This window comes from Eschrichtius robustus, chromosome 17 (genome assembly GCF_028021215.1).
Source record: "Eschrichtius robustus isolate mEscRob2 chromosome 17, mEscRob2.pri, whole genome shotgun sequence".
In the NCBI taxonomy this organism is placed as follows: domain Eukaryota; kingdom Metazoa; phylum Chordata; class Mammalia; order Artiodactyla; family Eschrichtiidae; genus Eschrichtius; species Eschrichtius robustus.
Window position 1 is genome coordinate 7,712,157 of NC_090840.1, and position 19,706 is coordinate 7,731,862.

The 19,706-nt window shown below is 40.9% G+C and overlaps 1 protein-coding gene across 1 annotated transcript in view; it reads right to left on the reverse strand.

Annotated features, from left to right (window-relative positions):
• CA8 (carbonic anhydrase 8) overlaps positions 1-19,706 on the reverse strand; it is an 86,708-nt gene that overhangs the window by 6,084 nt on the left and 60,918 nt on the right. The window contains exon 8 of the mRNA XM_068525610.1: positions 12,385-12,554. Within this exon, the coding sequence (XP_068381711.1) occupies positions 12,420-12,554 (135 nt within the window). The 3' untranslated portion in view covers positions 12,385-12,419. The remainder of the gene's footprint in view (positions 1-12,384; positions 12,555-19,706) is intronic.

A 19,706-nucleotide genomic window follows, 5' to 3' on the forward strand; every position in this document is an offset into this window, starting at 1 on the left:
AGTAATAGCTCACATTTATTGAATGCTAGCCCCCTGTGAAGCACCATGCTATGCATTTTACCATATTTTGTTTAATCCTCACAACACCTCTAGGAGGTATGACTCTTAGTATCCCTATTTCACAGATGAGGAAACTGAGGCTGAAAGAATATCAATAATTTGCCCAAACCATGGAGCAGGAGGTGAAAGTGCTATATTCCCAATCAAGCCACACCCCAGGCTAACTCCAGAGTCCAAATGCACATCCTGTAGCAAATTCAGTCAGAGGAGAGAACTATACAACATCTAAAGAACATTAAAAAAAACTTTAATAAGCATAGACCTATGCATTGTTCCTTGATAGAAAGATTCAACACTATAAAGATATCAATTCTCCTTAGATTACTTTATGTATTCAATGCAATCCAAATAAAAAATTCTAGCAAGATTCTTTTTCTTCCTTTTTCTCTTTCTTTCATTCTCTTTTTCTCACCCTCTCTTTTATTCTTTATTTCAATCCTTCTGGTAAAATGATCCTATCGCTTACCTGGAAGAATTAAACACATGGAAATAAGAAAACTCTACAGAAGAGATTAGTAAGGGATCTTGTCCTACCAAACACTGAAATATACACCAATGTCACAAACACAGTGGTTGCTGCTCATGAACAGACAGATTAATGGGACAGAACAGGAAATTCAAGGATAAAACCAAGTATTCAAAGACTTAATATAATGTAACAGAATCATTTTTAATCAGATTGGCAAGGATAAGAAATTTGAAAATACTCAATGTCAGTGAAGGTGAAGAAAAATGTGTAGTTGGACACATGGTCAGTGGAAACATAAAGGGATACAACTCTTAGAACAATTTGCACATATACAGTATTACAATTAAAACGCTCTGACCCAGTAATCTCACTACTAAGAAGTTTTTAAGGAAATAAATGCATATGTTAACCACAGTACTGTTGATTATAGCAAAGTACTGAAAATGACCTAAAATGTACAATAATAGAGGAATACTCGATAAATTTTAGTACATAATTAAAGGCAACTTATGTACAATCATTAAAATGTACACATGTATCTATTGAATGACATGAAAAGATATATCAAACAAGCAGATAGAAAAATATCCTGCATAATATAATCCCATGAGGAACATTATATGTCTAGATGTGCATATGAGAGATATGCAAAAAGAGAGATCAAAAGAACAAAAATAATGATAAAGGTAACATTAATTAAATACTTAACACTGTGGACCAAAAACACCGTAAGCACTTTAATTACATTACTTCACTGTATCTTCACAACCACCCTATGAGGTAGGTACTACTATGGCCTTCTTTTAAGTGATGAAAAAAGAGACCTAGAGATATTAGGAACTTTGTCAAGGTCACACAACTACCAGTGGAGTCAGAATGGAACCTAAGCCATCCCCCACTGAGCTATGGGTGGACCTCCACGTTCACCCCAGTGTTCATGGTGACTGTCACTGAGAGGAGGGTCTGAGAGATCCTTGTTGCTTCATTTTGTTCTGTACTGTTTGAATTTTCTGTCATGAATATGTATCATATTTAGAGAAATCAAAGGGGTTACTCTTGCCACAGAAATTTCAATAGGTAAACGGAGATGAACACATTTCGAGAAAGTGAGGAGTAAAAAGGAGATGAGAAAGAGGTGGAAAGTATACAGAGTGATTGATTTTAAAAAGGGCAAAAACACCTTCAATCCATGGTGCAAGCATAAATTAGCGTTAACCCTTAGGGAGACTATTAGCAATGTGATACCAAAAATGAAAACACAGGTGTCCTTTTTCCCTAGAAATCTCATTCCCAGGAACTTATCTAAAGAGATAAGGAGGCAAAGATATACAAGGACTTCATAATTATCTGCCCTTTGTTATTTGAAAGGCGTAGTGAAAAGAGCTCAGGGTTTGCAGTGAAACCTACTTGGGTGTGAACCCTGGCTTTGTCTTGTACTGGCTGTGACCCTGAGCAAGTTACTCAACCCCTCTCAGCCTCAGGGTCTCCATCTCTAAAATGGAAATAAAAGCACATGCCTCACAAGATCGTTGTGAGGATTAAATGAGATAAAATATAGCAGAGGGTCGGCAACATAAAAAAGTAGTTGTTCTTTCCCCTTCATCACTTATTAGTATGTGTCACTTAGAATGAATGTGTAAACTTTAACTGAAACTCAAGGACACATCAGATTGTTTGGTATATTCTATACAACTCTGCATCAAAGTATCGTAAAACAGTAACTTAGCTTTTAAAGTTCTTCACAAGCAAACCTATGTTATACTATTCTGACACTGTCTCAATCTCAATTTGCACTACACTAATTAACAAAACTGTGTTATACACCACAGCCCCGGCACATTTTTCTTCCTCCTTCCCTAATCCCTAGTGTGCTGTAAGGGTGATTGAATATCTAATTACTTCTTAATTGAATGCACATATTATACATTTTTCACTAGGTTCAAGCTTAATGCTTTCAGTCCAGAAATCAAAGTCAATGAAATTAAGTTGAAGTGGGATTTGGGCAACTATTATAATGAGAGAAGGTTTGTATTATGTCTAATTATAAGTAAATGTGGATTTTAGCATTATTTCCTATGGAAATATTTCAGGTCCAGGAATGTGCCATAAGCGACTAATTTAGATGATTAATAACATTGTTATTCTTATTTACAATCTTTTATTTCTCATTATAGTGATTTAATTGCTGGGACCCACTAAATATAATCATTCTTGAAAGAAATGGTACCATTAGAGAACCACTGGTTGTACCCATACTAAAATCAGAATGAACACTCATATTTGTGAAAAATTACATGAGTTTCTCTGCACTGTAAAGGTTATAGGAACTCTCACATGCTGCAAACACAAGAAAAACATAAATCTTGGAATACTTGGAATATAGGTTACATTCATCAAAAATATTCATTTATGGCAAACCATAAAAAATATTACTATCAAAATGGTGTTCCAATTCAGTTCATACTTTACCGGGAGAGTATTTCATGAGGTTCTTTTTTTTTTTTTTTTTTCCCCCTTTTGCATTATGCAGGAGTAGAAGAACCTCTGAAGTAGGTATCTCATACAATGAAGGTTTGTTTGCTTGTTTGTTTCTAGATGTGGGGACCAATCATCTATAATAATTTAGCTGAAGACCTTTTCAGGCAGAAGACTCAATTAAATAACTTTTTGAGATCCAGTTCGACTCCATGCTTCTAAGATGTGTTTGAAAATATTTTCTGCAGACAAGCCCTAAAGACCTTTATGAGTTTCTAACCACTAAAAGTATAAGAATTCAGAAATTTTGCAGGCATTTAAAGAAGCACTGTGATAGAAAACAGACCCATCCAAAACCAATGTGGTTTTATGGTTTTAACAATTAATTTACTGTGAGAATGGTGTTACATAGTGGCAAATTTCTTGATTGGAGAAACCTCCATATTATCCAACAAATATTTCAGATTCTGTCCAAGATATTGGGCATTGTCTAGACTATCTTAGCTTTGTTTGCTACCAAAACAAGTTTTCACTGGCATGTTTGTTTAATTAAAACTGAAGTATCACACCAGTCAGAATGGCCATCATCAAAAAGTCTACAAATAACAAATGCTGGAGAGGGTGTGGAGAAAAAGGAACCCTCCTACGCTGTTGGTGGGAATGTAAATTGGTACAGCCACTACGGACAACAGTATGGAGGTTCCTTAAAAGAATAAAAATAGAGTTACCATACGATTCAGGGATCCCACTCCTGGGCATATATCCAGAGAAAACTATAATTCAAAAAGATACATGCACCCCAATGTTCACTGCAGCACTCTTTACAATAGCCAAGACATGGAAGCAGCCTAAATGTCCATCAACAGAGGAATGCATAAAGAAGATGTGGTCTATGTATACAATGGAATATTACTCAGCCATAAAAAGAAAGGAAATAATGCCATTTCCAGCAATATGGATGGACCTGGAGATTATCATACTAAGTAAAGTAAGTCAGAAAGAGAAAGACAAATATATGATATCACTTATATGTAGAATCTAAAAAAATGATACAAATGAACTTATTTACAAAACAGAAGTAGACCCACAGACATAGAAAACAAATTTATGGTTACCAAAGGGGAAAGGGGGGGGAATAAATTAGAAGTTTGGGATTAAGATATACACACTATTATATATAAAATACATAACCAACAGGACCTACTGTATAGCACAGGGAACTATCCTCAAAGTTTTGTAATAAACTATAAGTGAAAAGAATCTGAAAAAGAACAGATATACATATAACTGAATCACTTTGCTGTACACCTGAAACTAACACAACATTGTAAATCAACTATACTTCAATTTTTAAAAAATGAAGTAGTCAAAAGAATAAGGCAAATCTATTTGTACTTAAATATAAATATCTCTAAGACCTATATAGTTAAATTGACAATTTTTTGGTATGGCTTTTTTTTTAATACTTTAAGATACATTGTTTCTCACCCTTGTGGGTGGCATGTCAGTATCTACTTTTCCCTTAACTGGTTTCTTCTTTAACAAACCCTTTTCCCTTCTTCAGGAGATGGCTTCCATCCCTAAGAAAGGGCCTGGAGCAGGTAAGTTCCTCCACTCTCACGCCATGATCCTTCCATCACCCTCATGCCATTTCACTTCTATGCTGAGATTTCAGATCTCCTAGGTTTTGCTATATGTAAGCTATTTGCTATGTTTAGTTATGCTTAGTAATTAATACAAAAGAAAAGGAAAATATTAAAAAGAAGGTTGATCAGGGGACTTCAGTCTTTTCATCATGTTTCTGTATTTCCTCCATAACTGCTAACATCCAGCTACATATCAGTAGATGTAACGCAGGTCAATTTTCCAAAACCCATTCAAGACTCTGCACCTTCACAGCTGAGACATTTAAGTCAGATGCCAATCACCCAACCTTCCACTGCAGATGGGAATAACAAACTACAATACCACCACCAGCCCCCAGCGACAGATGTCGCCAGTGAGTCCTGTCACCCTTTCGCACTGCGCTCAGCCGTGGATGCAGAATCCTTCTCAACACTCGCGACAGCTCATGTCGGTCAATCAGAGTTGACGCGCAAGTTTGAGGGCTCTCTGTCACCCATGTCTTTTATTTTTACAAATCTTTCTTCAACAATCCTATGTAGAAGAGAGGGGGGTGTTCCTGCAACAGCCCAGGTGAAAGCTGATGCTAACTTTATGGGTTGCGATGATCACAGAGATGGATTTGGGAGCTATCCGAAGGCGAATCTGTGAACTGGACGATAAATTGGAAATGTGAGGTGAGGTGAGGTGAGAAGTGTCAAGTATGACTTGAATTCCTAAGAAAACTGGAAGAAAGCCAAGTCTGCAAAGGACGATCATATATTCAATCTTTTATATATTGAGTGTGAGATGCCTTTGATGCATCCAAAAGAAAAGTGAGGCAAACGGTTGGGCATCCAATTCTAGAACTTAACAGAGAGACCTGGGGTCGGCAGATAAATGAGAGGGTCATCGGCATTTGGTGGTAACAGAGGCTGTGGGTGTAGATGATCCACCTACAAAGAGAGGAAGCGCCACAGGCTGAGCCACGGGGACTCCAACAGCAAGTGGCCTCCAGGAAGGTCCCTTTGTGTGCTGGGCTCTCACGGTTCCCTGGCTCTACGATGAACCCGCTTTCCTAAGTGTCTGTGAACTTCATCATGGAAAACAGGAACTGGAAAGGACAGACAGTAAATGAGGAAGAAACTGAAATGAATGCTTCTCTGTGAACAATGTTTTCTTAATAAGTCTCAAACTGGAAAAATAAAATTTAAAAACTGGCTTGAGGAAATTACCAAAAATGAGCATCCATGAGGAAAAAGACATAATACAACATGTTTAAAGGAGATAACCTGGTCTCGGTGATTTTCTTATGGAAAATATATGAAGTTTAAAATCATGAAATCTACTATATTTAGGGTATCATAATATATTAATGTTCAACATAAAAGCTGACCCATGACTGCAAGATGTTCTCTTTCCTTCCTCCCAAACACAATTTTGTTTAAATTCATGGGTGGGGAGGGGAATAAATCATTCAGCAATTTTTACCCACAATAAATTAACATTTCTAATACTGAAAAAAGAAAAAAAGGACAGATACGGAAGCAGGGATTATTTTCCTTCTTTACTAATCTTGAAGAAATGTCTATACAGCTTTGATACTTTTCATTCTTGGGTTAAGAACAATTTTTGTATCACAGAGTCAAAACATAATAGATGGGTTGACCACCCTTAGTATTTTGGCCTTTTCCTGAAATCATATTGAGATCCTTTAGGAAATCCATTCATTTTCGGGCAATTCTATAGGATATAGTAAATAGAAAATAGCTCTACCATCGAGCTTTCATTTCTCACCCTAATGCTGTGCATCATATTAAATTATTAGAGTGAAGTCAGTCCAAGTTCTATTGACTGAAAATATGGCTCTGAGCTTTCCATTTATCCTGAAAGGATAATAGCTTTTACCTACTTGGTCATTCAGAGTTGACATTATCCCTTTCCCACAAATCCCCTCCTTTTCCATAATGGCTTAGTCTTTTCTAACCTCCAACTCTGTTAGGTTATAAAAGAAGGCTGCTATGAAATTGATGCTAGCTATAGCATTTATTAAAGCTAAGAAGACAACATTATTAATTGCAAAAGTATACATGGGGAAGAGTTCAGTACAGTCTGAATGTGACTTCAAAGACCCAGAACGGGTCTTTGCCCAAATATGAGGGTAAGTTTGACACAGGGATCAGAGATACTTGTTTAATAACCCTCTTTTTTCTTCTTCCTTTTTTCTGGTTTTTTTTTTTTCCTCATCTATTTGGAGCACACATATTTTCCCCTTTTAAGGGGTGGAAGGGAGGTTACTTTTTTTTCTGGAGAAAACATTTTTTATTCATAATTATATTAATTCTATGGCTAAAAAAAATATGTTGTTTAATCATATTGTTTTGTTCTAAAGCTAAATCAACTCAAGAAACAGGGTTTTATGTAAATAACAGATCTCACAAATAGATAAATTGTTAATGTAATTGGAAATAATGTTGCCAAGAAATGTAGGATATTTATTTACCTGTTTACAGGGAGGTTATTTAAAGAGCTCTGTGGCATTGGTTTTTACAGAAAATAATTATAATTAACTATAGTTACTGTAAACATGTGTGCAGTTTAACAGTATTTGAGTCACAGGGGAAGCAGGCAAATCTTTGAACAGTCAGAATAGCTTTCTAAAAATTGGTTAATACTTAATGAAACAAACAGGCAAATAATCATTTCACTGGAAGGGTAGTACCAATATTATCATGCCAAGGGCAGCAAGGAAACTGGACATAAAGCTTAGTCTTATTTTGGTTTGTTATTAAGATTTGGTTCTCCTGCATCGTAAAGAAAGTTCAGTGGGTAAATTGGCTCCTAGAAATCTGAACTAGCCCTGCACCTGGGTGACTTATGTGCTAACGCTTTAAACAAGTACAAAACCATAGTTCACACTTCCTGAATGGTAATATAAAAAGTCACAGATAATTCATGGTAGTAATAAGTCTTGGTTATCAAAACCCTCCAGATGTCTAGACATGTCATGCAAAAATAAATGTCATTTTAAGTCCAAAAACTAAAGTTATTTTAGTAAAGCATAGCTAAAATAAATCTGAATTTTGAACATTTTTTAGAGAACTATCAGAAAAAAAGTTTTTTTCTCCTTTTCAGTTCCAAGAGCTTAAATGAAACATTCATGCATTAAATTCAAAGTCTGACTGTCAAATCATTTCACTTTAATAAAAATTTGAATTACCTGCCTTAGGGCATTATTAAATATCAAATAAAAAGCACACATCCATAAGTCTGATTTCCCAACATAATTTTTATGTAGCAGTATGACTAGATTTGTATTACACATTTCAAGATAAAAGGATCAAAAATGTATTCATAAAAGGATACAGTCAGAAGTGAAGTCGCCTTTGAAAGAATTTCTGCACCATTCTTATGGAATTTGGGGGAAAATGACCTCCTTTGAGTAATCTCAGCCACCAAGACTAGGACATAAATCCATCCTCTCTCTTAAAATATCTAAACTGCAATTAATCGAAGACTGAAAATTACACACTGTCCTCCTATCATACTATGAATATGAAGTATCTGAAATATATGTAATCTTTTCATAAACATTTGAGAGAGTGTGTGTGTGTGTGCAAGAGAGAGATAAAGTAGTGATGGTTATTTAAATATTTAGAGACAGGCAATTCTGGTGTAGGACCAGATATGGATCAAAAATTCAAGCCAATAATCTTATTTCATAAAAAGCATCATTTATAGTTACCAACATTCACAGAGAGTATACCAAACCTACACTGGGGAAGTTCATAAATTCACGTTCACCAACCTCACCGCCCTCCTCTGCCTGCCCTTCCATCCGGGTCGTGCCCGTAAGCCCTCCAGACCCTCACTCTGCACCCATCTCCCAGCTGCCTGGCAGCTAGAACCTCTTCTAGCTTCTACCCAACCCTCCTTAAACAGTAAAGCAAGTCGTGAAACGCTGTCTATAAACCGCCAGCTCCTTCCTTCCTGTGATAGCACACAAAGTGTCCATTCCCATAACAAAAGTCAGTCTCCACCTGTGCCGAGGACCCCACCCCCTGACAACTTTTCAGGGACTTCACTGCTAGGACTCGGCCCTCGAGAAACAGCACCTTCAGCCCCGCCCATCCACTGGCTCATTTACCACCCCCCCCCCCACATACAGAAAAGTTTTACTACTTCTTTTGTTTAAAAAAAAAAAAGTCTCATTCCCACCACAAAAAAGGAAATGATATATATGGGACATGACAGAGGTGTTAGCCAACGCTAAGGTGGGAATCATATTGTAATATAAAAATGGATCAGGGCTTCCCTGGTGGCGCAGTGGTTGAGAATCTGCCTGCCAATGCAGGGGACACGAGTTCGAGCCCTGGTCTGGGAAGATCCCACATGCCGCGGAGCAACTAGGCCCGTGAGCCACAACTACTGAGCCTGCACGTCTGGAGCTTGTGCTCCGCAACACGAGAGGCCGCCATAGTGAGAGACTCGCGCACCGCGATGAAGAGTGGCCCCCGCTCGCCGCAACTAGAGAAAGCCCTCGCACAGAAACGAAGACCCAACACAGCCATAAATAAATAAATAAATAACTTTTAAAAAAATGGATCAAATCAAAACACACATCGTACACCTTAAACTTACACAATGGTATATGTCAATTATATCTCAATTTAAAAAAAAAAGCCTCCTTCACTCCCCGCCCCCCCCACCGTCGCCGCAGCCTTCCGTTCCCCGCTCCACCTCCCCTTCCCCCGCGTGTCTGAAGCTGCCATCACAAGGTATCTCCACCCCCTCCCTTCACACCCAACTTCTGCCCACTGCAATCGCCTCCATCGTCGTCCTGCCACCCTGAGCGCCAGCGTGGCGACGCTCCCTGACCTCTGTCCTGCAGTGCTTGCAACAAGCGGCTCTGCCAGGCAGGTTGCTTGGGTCCGACTTCCAGTCTCACTGCCCAATGGCTTTGAGCAGATGACCTAACTTCTCTGTGCTTTGGTTAACTTGTCATAAAGCATCCCGTAAGATTTGATGAACATCCGAGGTCATCCCCAGGTAGCATGAGAACATTATACGTACACACTTGTATGTATAAAATCTCTATGCCCACGACTCCCACATTCTGTTCAAACCTCTTTTCTGATCTCCGCTCTCGAAATTCCAGCTTCCTTCATGCCAGGCCCACTGTTGTGACTGACAAGCCTCTCTCAGTCCCCTCCCGCTCTCCATCTCAGACAGCCTCCTCCGGCTTCCCTCTTGTCACTCAATGGCACTCTAGCCACACAGTTTCTAAAGCCCCACACCCCGGGTGTTATCTTTGATATTTCCATCTCCCCCCACCCTCGTCCAATTTATCCCTAGACATCACTTTCCAAGACCCTTTCACATATGTCAACTTCTCTCCATCTGTACTGCTCCTAGGCTGGTATCCATGCCTGCATGCCTTTCACCTTGGCTACCCAGTGGACCTCTAAAATATCCTTCCACCGCCACAGCCTGGCCCACAATAATCTGATCCATTCGTTCTCCAGCCACTGTGATCTCCTGAGAAGGCCACTCCCCTAAGAACGCTTAGATCTCAGCACACTGACGATGAAATAAAGATGTCTTAACACGGCTGCCGAGGCCCTCTAAGTGATAGGCCCTGCCTGACCTTCCCTTTTCATTTCCATACCCCAGACTCACAAGGCTTCTTTCAGGTGCATCAATGTATCAAACTCTTATCACCTCCACAGAGACTGGGCCCTCGGGGTCTCTGCAAAAGATACTCCCTCTATCTGAAATCTCCTTCACTCCATCTCTTGGTTCTTTTCATTCATGGAATTTATTACAGTTTGTAACTGTGTATTTTTTTTTAACATCTTTATTGGAGTATAATTGCTTTACAGCGTTGTGTTACTTTCCGCTGTATAACAAAGTGAATCTGGTATATGCATACGTATATCCCCATATCCCCTCCCTCTTGCGTCTCCCTCCCACCCTCCTTATCCCACCCCTCTAGGTGGTCGCAGAGCACGGAGCTGATCTCCCTGTGCCAGAAGTGTTTGTTTCTCCATTGTCAGGTTCCCCATCTCAGACTCTAGCTTTTATGAGGGCAGAGACCACACCTGTTCTTCTCATCTCTGTATACACAGAACCAATCACATCGTAGGTGCTCAGTAATGATTTCTGACTGAATATTATTCTAATTCTTTAGCTCATCCATGATAAGGCTCAGCTTAAAGCACTCTGGGATGTTCTCCATTGTTATCATATATGAATTACTGAAAGTTCCTTCTCGTTCCTACCACAGGTGACTTTGCCTGGCCTCATCATCATCATCTCCATCATCCCCATCATCTACTGGCTGACACAGAAACTGAGAAGGAACGAAGGACTGGAACACGGTTGGCTGATACAGGACACACATAAGTTCTAAGGAATTTCTGATTTCCCTAACGACATCCACGACTCCAAGTGTTACGTGCCATGATGGATTCAAAGTAAAATCAACACGTTTCAACCCTTAAGAAGCTTGAAATCTGACACAGGAAATAAGAAATATACAAATAGCTAATTGGAAGAAAAAATGTGAAACAAGAGGTACAATATAAGGGACAAGGAGAGAATTCCTGCTGAGGGCGGTATGTGAGTTGCGCCTGTAGTCAGCTAGGGTTTCAAGGAGCAAAAGGAGAGGGGGGAAGGACTGGGTGAGCAAAGCACATTCACAGCAGAGAAAAGACAGATTGGCTGGAGTACTGGGTGCATGAGTGGAGTAATAATAGAGGGGCAAGAAAAATGGAGAGGGAAACACGCGGACGAAGTGATCACCCTTTAAAATTCCTATATCAGCTGTCTGGCTCATGAGACTGTGAGCTCCCTGAGGCCAGAGATTTCTGTTCCTCTGTGACTCCCCGGTCCATTGCACCCTTCACACGGGATGAGAGTACATACTCTTAACGGCCCAGTAAACAGTCAGAGCTCTTACCTGACTCCTAGGAAACTGTTCCAACAGACGCTTCCCTCTTACGAGAAGCAGTGGTTTCCCAGCAACGCACACTGACCTAGGTACACGCCCTTGGGCAATCTACAAGGCGAAGAAGTAACCCAGTACAGAGGCATTTATGTATATTTTATCTTTTCCATGTTTGTTATGTTTTACTTTGTTAGTCCTTAAGGGTAAGGAATACATACATTGAATTATTTGATATATTAAAATGTACAGATTATGTTTTAATCAGTACAGAAACATACTACATTCAGATAATTAGCAAGGGCTTCTTGATCTATCAAATAAAAGCACTTCCACAGGACAAGTATTTTCATTCATGCCAGATCTGCCCTCACCTACCTACCCCGATAAGCAAGACGACCAAATCTGCACTGAACAACAAGGGCCACTTTGGGGCTCAACAGGTCCCCCAGTCCCTTCCCTTACGCTCCCCCATCAACAGGAGGTGACAGCTGCAGTTTCAAGGGTGCGACAACATAGTAAAGTACCAAAGAGGTACTTGCGTGTCACTGTTCCCCTGCCTCAGGCACCTTCCCTTGTGAAAGCCGATATTAGAGCAAAACTTAGAATGAAAGGCTGCTCTGCTCGAAAACATAAGGACTGGAGATTTCTGTCCAACACGGCATGAAATTTTTACAAACCACCTGACTTGTAGTTAATGGGGCTTGAGAATGTGTCCTAGATTTAAATGAAGTGCGTTAACATTGCAAAATTATGAGGATCATCATGAGAGTTACTTTGGTGTGACAGGCTCAGCTGTGTGCCTCGTTTTCCTTGCTTAATCCGAACATACCCAGATGAAGACGCACCAGCTCCTGCCCTCTTCAGCTACTGAAACGCGGCTCTTATGACTCTGTCACTGAGTGGCTGAGTGGGTCTAAAATTGTCTCCCAAAATCCCATCACAGCCTTCCACAAGCTCTGCCCCTTTTGCATGTGTCCTCAGCCTTCGAAATTCTTCAATCTGAAAATAAAAGCAGAACAAAACAGATTAATCACTTACCAGCCATAAACAAGACTGCAGTTTCATCAATGGCTTAAAATATGAATAAATTATAAGAATTTAGAAAGAGACGATTAAAATTAAACTTCAAAGAGAGAAAAAGAACTTCATCCTTCCAGACCTAAGACAGTAGACACAACCCCTGCAAGAAGAATGAAGACTGCAGAAGTAGGGATATGAAGGTCTGCAGACAACCCAAACTGCCAGGGAAACCTGCTGGATCTGTCTGTACAAAAATGATACACACTTCTCTCAAGAAGCTCGTACGGCCGCCTGTGACATAATGAGAAAAAGTGAACAAATGAAGCAGTGTTCTGAAATGCTTCCCAAGTATCTCTTTAAGTAATGAATTCTGGTGTTACTGTATGCTAACACTGACCAGATGTTAAATGTAGTAGTTGGAGGTTTTTTCATCAAAAGACTCTCTTTGATGTTTGTCTAGCCCTCTGGAGAGCACAGGTCCAAAGAGTGCCTCTGATTTTCCAAAAGTTTAAGCCCATCTTCCTCCCTTGGCAAGAGCGATTTTCAAGTTCATCTCCCTTTTCAGGAAGCCTCCCCAGATACCGTGGTTTCCTGTTACACACGAAGAGGTTCGCACAGTCCCACGGGACCGTTCCCATCAAGTGCACTGCAGTTTCCCTGACTTGCCGGATCTGCAGCTCCTAAGAATCCATAGTCTGCCTGACACAACCCTCTGGGAAGTGTCTGAACAACAAGTAAACACGTGATAAGCATTCGCCAGGCTCACTGCCATCTAGCAGTTGACTTACCTCTGCTAAGTCATCGTCTGTTATTTCATTTAAATGCCCCATAAAATCACATGCCACAGATATTCTTCACTCCTTACACAAAAGGAGAAACTGAGGCCACATGGGTTAAGGAAGTTTCCAAATTAGCCGGGTCTGACAACTCCAAGCCCACCTGCTCCTTTCCCAGCTCCACAGCCACCTCTTCAGAAATTCTAGTCATCAGTAGACCCTACATCTGGCATTTATCCCAGGATGTTGAGCAAATGTGATCTGAACAGCACCAATCCACCAAAAGTTCACCATCTGTGAATCAGAGGCTTCTGTCTACAAAGGTTCATACAGCACACCCACAGACTTCTCCCAATCATAAGGTGAAAAAAATGTGAAAGATTAACTAATTCAGGGTTCAAATAAAAGTCTAGAAACCCCTAGACTTTAGAGGACCCACGAAACTCCTGAATGACATGTAAAAATTTACCTGTGTAGTAGTTTCTTAAGAAGAGCTTCCTGACTCCAAAAGAGTTGAACCTCACGAGATTCAAACCATTCATATATGTGTCGGAAAACAAGAGTTGGGGAAAATTAAATGGCTTGTTAGATCAGAACCCAGGTTAGAAATTTGACTTCTAATGTTCTATTTTTCCATGTCTTCAAATACTGTTTGACTTCACTAAATGGGATAATAAGCCTGATCCAACTAGAATTGTCCTGTTTTTTAAAATAACTGCCACATGCTGTATTTATATAGAAGTGCCAGTCAGCTAAGCCATTAGCTGTTTAATCTACATAATGGTCTTCCACTAGACCGTCACAGGGTCTTAGAAGGGGGAATATGGCAGCACCCATATTGCTTGCTGCATCTGAAAAATGTCTAGAGCCATGGCGGCATGAGAATCCCCTGTAAAACACATCTCTCTGAAATGCCAATTTTTCTGAAGTAACCACCCCTCGGAACCCTTTAGTCACTTCAAATGGTTTCAAGTAGTACACACTGCGTTATCTCACGTTGAAATGAGACAGAGTGAGAAAGGAACAGAATAATATTCCAGGATAAAAGTCTTCAGCAAGATTCAAATGTCATGGCTGTACAGAGGCTATCATTATCCCATATATCAGGATGTACAATTTCATCGATTTTTAATGCTACTCTGCTTGAACACGGTATTTGTTTTTAGCCAATTTGAAAGAGAGAGATGGAGAGGGCAGAGCTCCAACTCTTCAGAGACAAGTCCTCACCTTCTGAAGGTAGCAGAGCTGAGCAGCCACTCTCCTCTGAACCCGGGTGGCAGGCCAGTGGGTCTAAGACATTTCCTGCAACCTCCCTATTGCAGGACCCCGATGATTCACTCAAAGTTCTGCTTTCAAGCTGCTTTCTTCATGAGTGCATTTAAAGGGCTAATTTCTAGGGTCTGAGGTTTGGCACTCATTAATTTTAGTAGTTTCCGAGGTCCTATGCACATCCCATAATAGACTTATTTTGACCTGCGGTTCATGTGTCGTCATGTTAAAAGAGAAAAAAGAGAAAAATAACACATGAAAGTCGGTGTTCTCATCTTATTCTCTTTCATCACCAGGCGATGATGATGCGTGAGTTCGAGGAACAGAATTCCTTGTGGTAGTCGGTCAAATAGAGGGAACAAAGCAAACTGTACTTAAACAGTCCATGTACGTATATATATAATGAGATTTCATATATATATATATACATTCATGTCTCTCCACCTTTCCTGTACTGAACCTTGTTGTTTCAGTTTCATTTTCTTCTACCCCATTATTAACTTTCTTTCTAAACTCATTGCTCTCTCTTCCTGACCTTTCATCCCTAAAACAACCCTCATTCTGTCACTGATCACTCCTTAATTTGATCTTTTTTTTTTTTTTTTTTTTTTTTTTGAGGAAGAGCTTAGAGAAGAGAACTTTCTTTCCCCAGGAACACTGACGTAAACTCTCCTCTCATCCCAATCCCCAGCTCTGGGCTCGGCCACTGTCGTCCCATCATTAGGATAGTTACTAATGAGCCACACAGATCGAAACTTACTCCAGACGCAGAGATTACAGAGCTCGTGACTCCATGGGAAGTGCTCTGTATCATGGAAGATGCTGAAGAAATACACACAAACTTTCTCGCAAGTCCCTAAAAATAACGCATTTTAAGAAAGGACAGAGGGGGTCTCGCAGGAGCAAGAGAAAGTCCTAGGGTTTCACTGCTTAAGGACAGCAGCCACCAGCCAGCCCCACGTGGCCACCAAGCATTCGAAGTGTTGTTAGTCTGAACTGAGATGTACTGGAAATGTAGGATTCATACACACAAAGTCAGACTTCGTATGAAAATAAGGATGTGAAAAATCTCATCAATGGTCTGTTATACTGATTACACGTTAAAATGATATTTTTGATTCACTGGGTTGAAACAGACTACCTGAATTAACTTCACCTGTTTATTTTGACGTTTCTACTGTGGCTACCAGACAATTTTCTCTCACATACGCGGCTCACATGGTGTTTCCATCGGACAGGACTGGTCTGGTGCCGCCCAGCACACCGGCCTTCAGGCACTCAGCATTCTGGTGTTAAGACTGCTGACCTCAATTAGCTGGGGACATAAATGCGGGTAGATGAGAAACAGTGGTTCTCAAAGTGTGCTTCCTGGACTAAGTGCCCCAGACCCACCAAATCAGCAACGCTGGGGTGCGGCCCAGCAGTCTGTGTTTTAACATGCCCTCCCGGGGGGGATTCTGTTCCACACGCAAATTAGAGAAACACGGACTCAGAAGAAAATGCACAACAAATGTTCCAAATCACTTGGAATCATTCTCAAACATAACCGTGCTGGGGTCCCGCAGCATCCTGGTCTTCAGGGTTAAAGGCCACTCAAATCCCACATGGAGCATAAAAAAGCCTGTTCCTCAGAGGTCCAAGACCAGACGGGCTCCCAGACCCCACAGGCCACAAGCATCCCGTGCCAGAAATCGGGCTAGGAAGAGTCCCCCTTTTCAATCCATAGGAAGTCTGAAATGCGGAAGGATGAAGAAGAGGCAAGATTGGGAGGAAACAAAATTGAAGATGGTTTTCCGAGTTCTAACAGGCGTATATCCACACGGTGAAAACCAATAACAACATCCATATTCCTCTGTTTCACTGGCATTACTGGAAGTTGAAAGAGAAAGGAATAAACAAAGACAGACACATCTAATTTGGGAAAAGTAGGTAAGTTTAAGAAATAGAAGCAGACGAGTAAGAGGAAAATGCAGAAAAAGTAGGAAGAAAAAAGACAGGAAAATGAGAGTAAAACTGAAGAATCAATTATTTGTGTGGGTGCGTATGCGCATGCTCACATATTTGTATATGTGCCATTATATCAAAATACGTTTGATCAGTTCTGAATATTGTTCACATTTTAATGTCACTGTGAAACCAGAATGTGTCTTACAATTTCCGTTGTCAGATTTGATTAAATTTGGTATTTTTATTCTGCTCTCAGAATCCCATTCCCAAACGTAACAATCCAGCTGAGGGAATTCCCTGGTGGTCCAGTGGCTGGGACTCTGTGCTTTCACTGCCGTGGCCTGGGTTCAATCCCTGGTCGGGGAACTAAGCCTCAAAGTGCAGCCAAAAAAAACCAAACAAAAACAAAAAACAATCCAGGACTTCCCTGGTGGCGCAGTGGTTAAGAATCTGCCTGGCAATGCAAGGGACACAGGTTTGAGCCCTGGCCCGGGAAGATCCCACATGCCACGGAGCAACTAAACCCGTGTGCCACAACTACTGAGCCTGCGCTCTAGAGCCCGCGAGCCACAACTACTGAAGCCCGCATGCCACAACTACTGAAGCCTGCAGCCCATGCTCTGCAACAAGAGAAGCCACCACAATGAGAAGCCCGCACACCGCAACGAAGAGTAGCCCCCACTCGCCGCAACTAGAGAAAGCCCGTGCATAGCAACGAAGACCCAACGGAGCCAAAAAATAAATTAATTTAAAAAAAACAAAAAACAAAAAACAATCCAGCTGAAAAAAAAAATTTTTTTTTTTTACTTTGGCTTCCTAATGCTTAGACCACTGTTTATCTTACAGTAATTTAATGGTTACAGATCACTTTTTTAAATGTTTTAAATTACACTCATCCAAATCCATCCAATTGTGTGGGTTTTTTCCCCTAGCATAGGGTGTGCTAACCAGGAATAACATGAAAAAGTCAACCAATCAGGAGCTTCCCGTCCCAGATGCTAGAATTCTTAGTGCCCAGGAAGATGCAAATGGTCCACGACAGGCTTAGCTGTGAACACCACACTTCAGCCGCTGGCTCCTTCTCCTCCCCACACCCCTCCAGCGGCTGTGCATTTCCTAGGAAAGCATTATGATCTCGAGCTTTTTCCTTAATTACGTTGCAAGTGCAGACACTATTATCCTGTGACAGATGACGCATTTCAAGATACAATTGTTTCTACAATAATATCCAGCTGCTTAATTACATGTTACGCCTATAAGAGGACACATTATTTTTTCAACACAAAGTTTTCTATTTCTCAATATAATCAACTTAGTAGCCACTCCACCTGCCGTTTGCTATTCCTTTTGTTATGTTCTGTATCAACCCTCTGTCTCTCTCCTTCTGCCTCCGTCTCTATATTTCTCTGCTCCTCTTTAAGTACAACAGGATGAGGCTTCTCAATTTTTCTTGGTTTTGATTCTAGAATCACATCCTCTCTCTTGGGTTCCTCTTGTTTTTACTGCCCTCTCTGGACCTTCTCTATTTTGGGCTCTGCTTTCTATGAAATTGTATGAGCAGCAACAGTGAAACATTCAAGTCAAGGACAGACTGATTTATATTCTCCTAAAATTATAATTTTTTCCTAAATCACTCTAAATTCCATTTTAATATACACGCAAGTGTGTGTGTGTGTGTGTCCATTTCAACATTCCTGCCCTCTGAACAGATGCTATAATGGAGCTCTGTGCTAACAGAACCTACATCTTTTTCCTTGAAAAGCCACAGCTAACTGGAAAGTCATCTATTTCCAAGAGCAGTTGGGATTATTCCTTCCAACGTACATTCCTTTGGCTCTGGCTCCCTTTGAGGAAGATACAGCTTATTTCCCAATAATTGAGGAGCGTCACTTAGTGAGTTAGGGCTAGACTTTGCCACTGTCCTTACTCAAAGGGACAATACAAAGCAAGGCTCCCTTTGAAGACGGCGAGACTGAAAGGCATGATGATTTGTCTCTGGATTTTCGCAGAGCATACTGGTCGACGTGGAAGTAAAACATCCTCGTTCACATTTACAGACTGTCAGTTAACATTCCCCATACCGTGCTAGCAAGGGAATCCTTAATGGAATTCTAAGTGGAACTGAGAATTTTCTTTTCTGTGGCTCAGCAAGGTTAATTCGAACTGACTTGCAATAAATAGACATTTATTGTGGTTATAGAGAAAAATTTTATTTTTCACTAAAAGATTTGACCTATTTTTAGAAAATTACCTTTAAACTGATGAACAAATGTGACTGTAGACCCTGAGCTGCTTCTACTACCTCTGCCAGTCTCCTCTCCTTGTGACTAACGCCAGTTAAAACTTTTACCCTTGGTCCCCTTCTCCTTTCAGCTCAACACTCCATGGAAACATCTCACTTCAGTTAACAATTCAGTTAATTGGCACTGATGGTCCTTGTCCATGAATCTTGTTTGCAATGATGGCAACTCTGAAAAGAAATGAAGGCTTTCTCCATGGTAGAGCCTCAAGGCAAACTGGTTGGACGGGCTGGGGTGTTGACCTGGCAGCGAGTGCAGCATAATGGAAGGGATGGTGGAGGAATAATACTGGAGAAGAGAAGCCAAAGCTGAGCAACAGAGAAGCGTCAATACCAGGATCCACCAGTGAACACACAAGACCAAGACACAGGAGTCAAGGGTGAGAACCCAGCGGTGGCATCTGGGCACGTGTTTATACGGCGTGGCATCTGGGCACGTGTTCATACGGCGTGGCATCTGGGCACGTGTTCATACGGCGCAGTTATTTTCTACCTGGGTGGGCAGCATACATCCTACTTAAATTCTCTGTAGCATTTGTCACTATTAACCTTTCTTCTCCGCATCTTGGAGATACTCTCTCCTGTCCTGGACTCACTCCCTCCTGGCTGTTCCCAAGAGCCTTGGGCAAGTCCCTAGTTCCCTGTGTGGTGCCATCTCCTCTCCCTACACTGGGGTTTTGCACTCAGCTGGGCTATCTTGCCTCTTCCTCAACTTGAGCTAATCTGATCATCAAATCCATTTCTTCTTCTTGGACGTGAAGCCAGAATTCACTTCTCAGCCTCCCCTGCAATCAGGTATGGCCATGTGATTGAGTTCCAGCCAACAGAATGTAAGCATAA